The sequence below is a fragment of the Melopsittacus undulatus genome, chromosome 1 (assembly GCF_012275295.1).
Source record: "Melopsittacus undulatus isolate bMelUnd1 chromosome 1, bMelUnd1.mat.Z, whole genome shotgun sequence".
Taxonomy (NCBI): domain Eukaryota; kingdom Metazoa; phylum Chordata; class Aves; order Psittaciformes; family Psittaculidae; genus Melopsittacus; species Melopsittacus undulatus.
The window spans coordinates 33333832-33344617 of NC_047527.1; the positions used below are offsets into that span (position 1 = coordinate 33333832).

The window sequence follows — 10786 nt, forward strand, 5'->3', positions numbered from 1 at the left end:
GCAACATTTTAAGGACATATGATCTGCCTCTGAGTGAAGGGAAAGGCATAACACCCTGGTCTGTCCACTCAGGCATGACACAGCTTAAGTGACATGTCACAGCTGAAAATCCAGCTTGCGAGATGCCTCTGACGTTACTGAGGGGCATGCTGTAATGCACAAAACATTACCACCCTAACCAGAAATACCACAGTACATGTTTTAAAAGGTATATGCAACTGATGCTGCTCTATACTGAATTGGTGGTAACAGATATAAAAAAAAAAAAACATGAGCAGCTGTAAAAAAAAAAAAAAAAAAAAAAAGGAGTCATTATAGAGTTAAATTGTTCTCCTAACTGAAGATGCAGCTGGGATAAATCAAAATAATGCTATTTACTGTGGCAAAGGATAGCTGTTCTCACGCAGATTGTACCTGCTGGTAATGCACTGTAAACTCATATATTCTAGATCCTAGCACATTTTTATGTGCAAGAGGTAATGTGTGATTCTGTAAATGGTGTCACAAGTGCACGCGCACTCTACTCTTTACTTTGAAACTTTGTTCTGCAAAAAATTACCAATTATATATTGTTTCCAAATATGGAGAATCTATTTCCCCATTTTTAAAATAACTATTCTTGCTTTTTTCCCCCTTTAGCAAGATTCATCATGAATCTTCTTTAATTTTCCTTAAGGTATCCATAAAACCAGAGTCAGTGAAGCCCCTTCTGACAGCTCCAGGAACGAAAGATCTCTTCCTGCTGTTCATGCAGTGAATGGGATATTCCTTGGCCAGTGCTTGAAGCCAGTGATAATTGCCCGAATGAGTCATGGTATCTTTGCCCCTGGCACTGCTTCCAAAATTTCAGCATCTGATTTCCTGATAATTGAGTGTAAATATTAAGCAGGTCAGCTCAAAAGACATTTTGCTCATCTTATTCCAATAGAAATTTTTAGTAATTTCTTTTAATAAGTTTAAAGCGAGAGCTTTTCAGACAGCACATCACAGATAATTTCTCAGGGCTGGAGGGAACCTATAAGTAACTGAGGTATTAAACATCTCCAGAACAAGGCAGATTGTAGCTCCATTCCCATAATACTTAGGCTGACCAAAAATGCTGAATCATGAGTTACATGATACTTCATGTAAGAAGCATAGAAAAGGTAAATAATCTTTTAATGACAAACATAGCAGTGAGCATACACAAGCTCTTAAAATCAATTAACTACTGCCAGTCTACTGTGTTCCTTGATATAATATCTATTGAAAAAACAATATATTCACTTCTCATTCAAAACATTAAAACACTTTAGTTATTAAATATGAATGATTAGGATCAAACATAATCTCTTTGTCTTACAGTTACATTGACTGACTTTCTTGTTTGGCAGAAAAAATAACTTCATCTTAAAAGCAAAGAATGGTAATAAGTGTCCTGGCCAGAAGCAAAAATTAGAAGATAGGCATTTATTACCAGTGACTATCCTCTGTGCTTTACCATAACTTAGTTTCAGCACACAAATACCTTTAAAGTATAGGAAATGATGATGCAAACTATAACATTCCTGGTAGTACATCCAGATGAATGCTCATAACAGGATTCATGAAAAAAGCCAGTTGAAACCAGAGGTCAAACAGAAGTTCAACCTACACATCAGCTAGAAAACACCACTCATCTTCAATGATTGTTATCATGCTCTGAGGTATATTATGTACAATACAATAACTTGTGGGAATTAAAATAGTACAAAAGTTATTCCTCATATTTTAAAAAGAGACAGTCTTAATTCTCAGTCATCTTTATCCTTGGTCTACAGTTAGATGAGAAGGCACACAGAGTATAAGCTTTTGTAGGGAGAAATATTAACAAAGTCAGGATGGCACACAAGTTGTAAACCTAAACTGAAAAGAGAATATACGTGTTTTGTTCATATAAACCAGTATGAAAATACAACAAAAAGTATTTATTTCACTTGTTCACTTGAATACTCCAAGTGCAAACATTCAGCTGTTGACAGACACTATTCTTATGTGGTAGCTCTTGTTTGCAATGCAACCAACCAGCTAAAAGTCCTTCTGAAGTCCTCTGAACATGTGATGTGACCTTTAATCCAAGAAGAATCAGCAGGTTCACCCTGAATGAACACTGTGTGACAATCTAGGAGATAATTTATAAGTACTTGCAAAGGAATACTGGGGGTTGGAACTAGATGATCTTTATGGTTCAAGGCCAGGTTGGACAGAGCCTTGGGAGACATGGTTTAGTGTGAGGTGACCCTGCCCATGGCAGGGGGATTGGAACTAGATGACCTTAAGGTCATTTCGAACCCTAACTATTCTACGATTCTATGGTTCTTTCCAAACCAAACTATTCTATGATTCTGTGATACTGTTCTGAAGTGCTGACTTTGCCAATTTGCATTTACCACAAGGTAACTCTTACACTGCTCTACAAATTCTAAAGAGGCAGGAGCATCAGTGTGAATTATACATAAAACAGACTTATAGAAAATAAGAATCAGGCACCTAATGAACAATCAGTGTGCCTCTCTTCTCCAGTCATTGTAGCAAGCCTAGCCATAATGCACCTGGTAGCTACGTAAGTATCAGTGGCCTGAATCTCCTCTTTTATGCTGCTTTTTTTCTTTCTTTCTTTCCTTTTTTTTTTTTCCTTACAAAAGGATGTTTTTTCACCTAGGGGATTAGTTACTGAATGCAGCACACCAACTACACAATTTCCAGTCAGGCTTGGGGTAATTATACCTTCTGTAATCCACAATCCACAGCTGATAAATTAGTGTGCTTTTCACAGAGGAGGAATACTCATGTCACAGTCAGTAATGCAAAGTAAAAAAACCCAGAAAACAAACCACAAGAAAAAAGAATTCAACAAAACAATACAAGGACAAATGAGCCATGCAGTGAAACAGAATTAAGAGAGAACACTTTCAATCCCATCAGGCTTCATGTAACTTTAAAGAAAGCAAACCTCATGCTGCAAAGCCACAGAGGCCAATATTTTACACTTCTGTGTATGTGTATCAACAGGGGTATGCAAAAATCAAGGACAGAGTGTGACTGACTAGTAATTTTTTTAATAACTTATACTACCTTTTATGCTTGATCAGGTAATAGTCACACGGAGGTTTAAGGAAACACTCCATGTGAGAAAGAATGCCTTACACAAGAAAGACCTACAGAATCAATTCCAAGCTACTACACTCTAGTTTTAGCCAAAGAGCGAACCTATGATACAAAATACCAAATGGAAAATCTGAGTTATATTTCTTGATAACATTACCATAAGGTACTTAAAATAATCTTGTAGATGAAACGTGATTGAGTCATTATCCAATGTCTTTAGGCACACATAGGCTCTCCATTTCTTCTAGATATTCCACTCACTTCTGACTTCATTCACTCTATATGTATAGTAGACCATCTGCACTAGAAACATTCCATATTTATTTAGGATTTAATCCAAATAAGTTTTAGCAATATAAAACAAGCGTGAGAAAAGAACTAGGCTCTTGTATTATATAAACAAGATTGAAAGAAAGAACTCATGCATTATCACTTTGAAAGAAACACTGGATTTATGGTTTCCTTTAATTGACAGTCATTCCAAAGTCAGGCACCTCTGATTTTAAGTGCACTACACAGAACAGTATAGCACAGATGTACTTAAAAAGACATCAGCTTAGCTAGGTTCATCCTTAATATCCCAGTTCAGCAAGTTGCTGAGTCAATTCACATCCACTCAAATGAATGCTCATCCTGCTATATGCCGAGGACTTTCACACTACTGATAAGTTAGTCAGAGCTGCTGCTGCTCTACGGGAATTGTTATAGTCCCAGCAACTGTAATTAGAAGAGCAAATGATGACCTTTTTACTTCCCAGAAGGTGAAAGACAAGACTTTTCTGGAGAAAAACAGATATACCATGACCCTGCTCTGGAGAAGTTCTTTTCTGCTTCAGACCTCTTTTGCCATAAAGTTTCAAAGTACTTTTTTGTTCTGGTTTAGCTTCATTGTGCATTAGTAAAATAACTTTTTTAAAGGGTAGCTTTCACAAAATACTGGTTACACAATAAGTATAAATAAATGCCTGGCTGAAAGGCTCATATGTTACTGTGAATTAAATGATGCCATACTCCTGTAAAACCCTGTGGACCAGGGACCAGGCTCTGGGACTTCTCTGAGATGCAGAATATTTGTCTGACTGAGATGAGGTTGAATAGCTGCACTTACTAAAAGCAAAAAAAACTCATAGTAAAGTGTGCCTGTATTGTGCAACAGTACTTGAGCATAAACTCCTTTTTTACTAGGTAACTATAATGTTAATTTCTTGCCACACATCCTTATTCCTCTCTTCTATTTTTTGTCACAGGTAACCCTAACTATTCTATGATTCTATGATTTTACAATTATTTATTATAAAATACCTGTTGCTTATACACTCTCACTTTGTTGTGTGTCACCTTGCTGTGAGTGAAGCCAAAGGCGAACCTTTGTTGACCTTGAAAGGAGCAGGATTTGTCCTAAGATGCCTAAACCAAAGTGGACTCCCCCTTAATTCAGTAAGCTTTGGATCAGACTTAGAAGGGATCTTAGTAGAATGGAGGAGTGGCAAGACATAGCCACATATCAAAACCACATCCAAGCATTTATCTTGCATTCCTAATCTTTTATATGAAAGGGATTAAAAGCAAGCTGCTTCCGTCAAATGCTTAGGTGCTACACAAGATATGAATGATTGAACAGGCATCTGCAGGATAGCTATGCATATTGACATAGTCTCTTTCTACGGAAGTTTGAAATGGAGCAAATGTTTGAATTTGAAACTTCATAGTAATATTTCCTCAATTTGTTCTCAAGTACCCACTGTCAAAATCCCACCATCCTTTCTAGTCCAACAGAGCAGAGAAGATGGTTCTGTCTCTTGTTTCAGGACAAACTAGCAACTCACCACATCGTGGAACAAAAGATAAATATGAAAATGATATTACCCAAGCACTTCAGGTAAAACTTTGCCACAGAGCCTAATACAGTCTGTGATGGCTCCAGACTGTTTGGAAGTATATCCAACTGATTCTAGCATATCTTGTTTTGCGTGCCTCTCTGCTTGTTTGCTTATGTTTCCCAAGTCTGAATGCACTGAGACAGTTTTTTGCTGTCTCTTATGCCATTCAGCCAATTTCTACAGAGTTTTTGAGATGCCATAGATGTATCTGACTATAATTTTGGCTCAAAATATGTATTTATAGACTGAGGGTCACTAAAAAGAGAAACCAGGTACATGTAACATGGTGACTTCCAGCTGCTAGAATCACAGAAACCACATCAAATGACATCAATTTAGATGAGGCAATTGAAACAATGAAAATCATTTTAACATGTATACAAATGCAATGTGAAACTCCCCGTAGCAAGAATGCATAAAACTATAACATGCAATCAAACCAGGAGACAAGTGAAAAGGGAAATAGAAAGGTAAAAAGTAAGTATTTAGACATCTTGGGAAATGAAAGAAATGACCACTTGCATCTGCAAACCCTGAGGAGAAATCTGACCTCAAAGGCCAAAGGGGTATTTTCTTAAAAGCTCAGAGTTGCCCTAACTTCTTTCAACCGTAACCATGATGGGGCACTGTTAAGTCATGAGAAGAGTTTGGTCAATGGCAAGCACTCATAAAGTTTAACTGTGCTATATTTCTATATTTATCCACCAAAAACAAAAAGAATTCGAGTCACAGGCAAAGAAGAACCAGTATTTCAGTTTTGCCCTTTTCTTTTGGTCTATCTTACTGTGTTGACTACTAGCTAGTCTTAGGGAAACACTAAGCATGTCTCTCAAGCCCTCCAGGTAACTGGCTTCTTTTCTATGGTAAAAAAAAAAAAAAGCCAAACCAGAAGATAAAAGATACCACAAGCTAACACTTGGGTTTTCTCTCCCCTCAAATCTGCCTGCCAGGTATGATGTGGGAGGTAACTGAGGCAGCGCCTACAGCAGGGATATCTCCCAGCTCACACACAGCATGTCCCAGCCACATGGCTCCACAAGGAGTTCCTCCTGCATCCAGGAGGAGATGTCTGTTAGAGACCGCATCAGTGATGTTTTAAGCTGTTCAGGACTGAGAAGCGGGTCCCTGACTCCTGCAGGCTGTGTAGCAGCTGTGTCACAGAAGTACTGGGGCTGCTGATGGATGCTAGCTTGTACCAGGGGATCACGGTGTGTGACACGGCCTCCCTGAACCCTTTTTGGCACAACTTACGCCCATCTGCTTTCCCTCTGCTCCTTCTCCTGGAGAGGAACATATGGCCCAGAATATGTATCTCAGAAGCAGAAAATGTATTCATATAGTTTTCTAAAATATTCTGAATACCTTCTTTTCTTTTTTCTCCTATAAGCTTTTATTCCAGTTTTGAACCTCATATCCTCACATAATAAATATTTTTTTTACAAAAGTCCTTCTGTAAATGGCAGCCCGCAATGAAAAATATAAAATTAAAAAAAAAAAGTGTATTTCACCTTGATTACAGAAGTTGCTATTGCAATAGAAATCTTTGCCAGGATTCTGTTTTTCGTCCATTCCACCATGTTATTTTAATACTTACCTTAGTCCAGCAGGGTTGCATCCAATAACAAGTCAACAGAAGAGAATAATGCCACAGTTAAGCTTAACATTCTCACTTTCAGTGATTTGAACTGGAGACATACTTCCACAACTCACTTCACATTAAATAGTATATCACATCACAAATACAACAATGAAGTTCCTCAAGAAGCAAGAAAATCTTTCTTTTAAATAGCAGTACCAACATCTATGTGTGCAGTCCTGTGTCCCTAACAACAGTAAACTGTTCCACTGCATGAGTAAGACTTTTGCCAGCTTGCCTTTTGAAGATAGCAATATTGGAAATAGGCTTCATCAGAATGTTTCCGCATTTCTGCCTGAAGTTATGCAAATTCTACATATATATAGGTATGCATCTATGTTTGCATATGTATGTTTATAATAGATATTTTTATATACATATACATTCATACATGTATATAAACACTATATATATGTGTATATAATCATATGCTTTTGCATTTTAGTAATTTTTTTACAGAGCATGCTAATTCTTGATTGAAAACATACAGTATAAATGAAAACATACTGCAGTTCTTGCCCAGTGTAAAAAATCATGCCAGGCAGCAGCTGTTGACACTACTGTCTGATAACCCATCCAGCACACCTTAGAAGACACTGGTACCAAACCTAAGCAATGGCTGTAATATGACAAGTAGCAATACTGAACCATATCTTTCTCATAACCAAATGCTTTTTTAACAAAAAAGTAGATAGTTTTCTCTAGCTGTATTTTCATCAAAGCATTTAATATACAGTCCATTAACAATCACACAGAAGTTTCTGTTATAAGACAGCAAAAGTAAAGTGTATCAGTTGCCTAAAATCAACTGAAGTCAACAGGATTCCTTCTGCAGATTTCAGTGGGTTTTAGGACAGATTTGGGTGTATTCACTTGATGTTATGTAGACTTTTAGATTCCTCTTTTCTCAAATTATATTAGTGAAAGTTGTTGATTCCTCCATGTCAGATACATGGGTCACAAAACCATTTTCTACTGTCTTTGCATTAAGCCTACTGTTTATCCTACCTTTGCTGCCACAGATGAGTTGGGTTTCTCCAGCAAGTCCCAGAGCTTCTTCCTTTTCTCTGGGCAGCAGGTATTATCAAACTCTTCCCCTTCTCTCTCCCGCATTGTTTCAGCCTCTCTCCTCAGCTCCTCATTCATCTGCTCTTTCTTTTGATGGTACCTTGCCTGACAGCAAGATTCTAAATATATCTCATCAATCCCCCAGTAATCAAGCTCCTGGCCAAAAGAAAGAGCACACATTTCTTCCATCATATGTAGTTTCCCTGTCCTGTAGAAATTCAAAATGGAAGTGAAAGCCCCTGGGTGTCGATCAAAAAAATATTCATTTTCATTTAGATTATAGTCATCACATACTTCTAGCAGAGATTCGTGAGTATTGCAGTCTCTGAGCTTTCCTAATCGTGTCCTTGGAAGTCTGTCCAAAGTCCTCCACAGCACTTCATGGTTCAGCCCACCAACGTTTATTTTAACTCTCCGCGAGCAGGCTTTGCTCCTAATGATCTCCACTGGTTCTGGAGGCAGAGAAAGGGTCGACCTTGAAGACTTTTTGTTGATTCCGGGTGGGGCCTTCTCAGCCATTCTGAAAAAGGTGGAGTTGTGACACCAGTCTTTAGGAGAATGAGCTTGGAGACTACAAGTATTTGGGCAGAGTCCTCTTCAGACAGACAGCTCCATCCCTGAAGCTAAAAAAGACAAAGAATCAGAATGTACAATATATTCCCCCATCTCTGTCTCTCTCCTTCCATGCTTTCATATGCAGATGAAAATTTAATGATGGTAATTTGCTCTCTGTATAGTGAGACTCTTTTGTGGTAGTATACAGAACCGCTGGAACAACTGGAACAGTTAAGAGCACTATGCTTAAGCAAAGGAAAAAAAACACTGGCGTTTCCATATTCATAAAAAATCAACCATGACAGTTTGTACAGAGATCTTGTTCTTTTGTTGGTTTGTTTAATCAGTTTTGGATGCAGCCATATTGGCTTAATCTGAATACTTACCAACTAGTTTGTGAGGTGCACTAATGCAAAGATTGAAGGGATAACCATAAGGGAAAAGTGAGACGGGGCAGCCTTTCCGTTCAATGAAAACCTCAAATTTGGGAGATACTGAAATTGAGTAAAACAATTACAGCATATCAAAATCTCCTGTGAAACTAAACTGCTTCTCCCCGTCCCAACTCAAATCTTGATTTGCTGTATTATTTCATGGCTAAACATTGCTCACCAAACAATTCAACTGCCATCCAGGCAAGTTAATTTTTTTAACAGTAGGCAGTGCTGATTTCTTTACAAACAGGTTAAAAGAATCCTAAATCTTCTGAATACAAATGACCAGTAATACATGTTATATAGGCAAGGACTGTGCATACCATTTCTTGGCTCCTCAGAAAGGCTCTTTGCACTCCACTTGTTCACCTGTTAAGTTGCTGCAGGGACAAGATTGCATGACAGGAATCAACAATCTCAGTTTTAATAATCCAGACATGCATCCTCACTCATTGTGCCTGGTGCTTCAGTGAACTCTGAAGTGAAACTGTGTATCACCACATTTGGAGCATCAGTATCAAACAGGAAGGAAATCCACCCATCATTTCTACTAGAGTAAATAATTATCTGATACAATGCTTAAATAATTACCCAAAAAGGAAGAATATTAGGAATGCTTAGAGAAGCTTATCTTCCAAGGTAGGAAGGTCCTCCTTAGTAATTTCCCTAAGTTGACATTTCCTCATCCCATTCTCTCCAAATCAACAATACAACAGTTTGGGGTTTTTTTTTTCCTTTTTTTTTTTTTTTGTTTTGTTGGGGGTCTTTTGTTTGTTTTTTGTGAAGTAATTACAGCTTTAAAAAAGCATTTGATGTGAACAATAATTTGATCCTCTTTGCAGAGTAAGCAGAAAGGTTGTGATGGAAGGGATTGTTAAATATATCAGAGGTAAACACCAGGGAGGGAGAAGAACCATTTGTACTAAAGGACCATGATGGCACAAGAACAAATGAGTACAAACTCACCATGAAAAAAGGTAGAAATCTGAAAGGGAATTAGAAGGTCACAAAGACCAGATCCCTGCCAGAAAAGCAAGGATCTATAATAATTGCTAAAAGTATCAGGAAAAGGAAAGAATTATTTCAGCATGTCATCTGACATGCTTATGACAGTGTGGACTACGTTCCTAGTGGAAAATTACTAAACCTCATTAAACTTTAGAAGTTCCTTCACCAACAGTTAACATAACAATAAGGCTCAGCCATGTATCATACAAGTATTAACAGACTTCCATGTCTAAAAGCATCAGAGAAAAGGAAAATTACCCATCAGAGTAATATTTACAGTTAGACTATTTTTTTTGCTTGACTGACAACTCACTGTCTACTAACCCCTATGACAGCAACAGCCCAACAGAGCAGCATGTTAGCAGTTTCACTGTAAAGCTGAACCTACTTCAAAAAAACATGAGAGCTAAAATATTCTGCCTCTTTCCATCCTGCCTCCAGCCCTGCACTGTGAAGCTCCTTCCTGATCTCCCAGTGCAACCCAGAGCACCTCTGTGCCTATTTACATAAGGGTTTAAGCCTGTAACATTTACCTTCATTCATGAAAAAGATAAGCTGATAACTTCACTTGCAAAGATAAATGTCACATCAAAATCAAAGCCCCAACATCAGTAGGTTTACATAATATATATTCCTGTCTGTTGTGTTTGGTCTGTGTTTTGCTTTTTTCCTCTTCAACTTAGGCTGATTTTTTTCTCTGTTTTTACCCTCTTTCTCATTGCCTTTGATGGAAGGGTTGATGGGGGACTTCTGATAAAGGGGGGACTGAAGTCTTGGCAAAGTCTCACTAAAGCGTCTCCTAGTGGTCTGTGATCAGTCTTCTGAGACAGAGACAACCACTTAGGATTTACACTAAGCAGTTATGAGAGGATATTTCTCCACAGAGGAAGCATTTACAATCCTTTCTGAAAAAAATCCTTTTAGACTTTAATGCACGATGATGTTTCTCCTTTAAAGGATGTCTTACATAACAAACCCCAACAATTTAAGAAATTCGTAGAGAGGTTCTGTCATTCTCGATGAAATCAGTCAAGTCTTCAGGCAGATTCTGAAGAGGTTCTCTAATTTATTCACCACTG

The 10786-nt window shown here is 37.8% G+C and overlaps 1 protein-coding gene across 1 annotated transcript in view; it reads right to left on the minus strand.

The window, feature by feature from the left end:
- The window catches only part of KCNB2 (potassium voltage-gated channel subfamily B member 2), a 174774-nt gene extending 166545 nt beyond the window's left edge, over nucleotides 1-8229 (minus strand). Inside the window, exon 1 of the mRNA XM_005150800.3 lies at nucleotides 7651-8229. Coding sequence (XP_005150857.1) covers nucleotides 7651-8229 — 579 coding nt within the window. The remainder of the gene's footprint in view (nucleotides 1-7650) is intronic.
- Between the last annotated feature and the right edge of the window lie 2557 nt (nucleotides 8230-10786).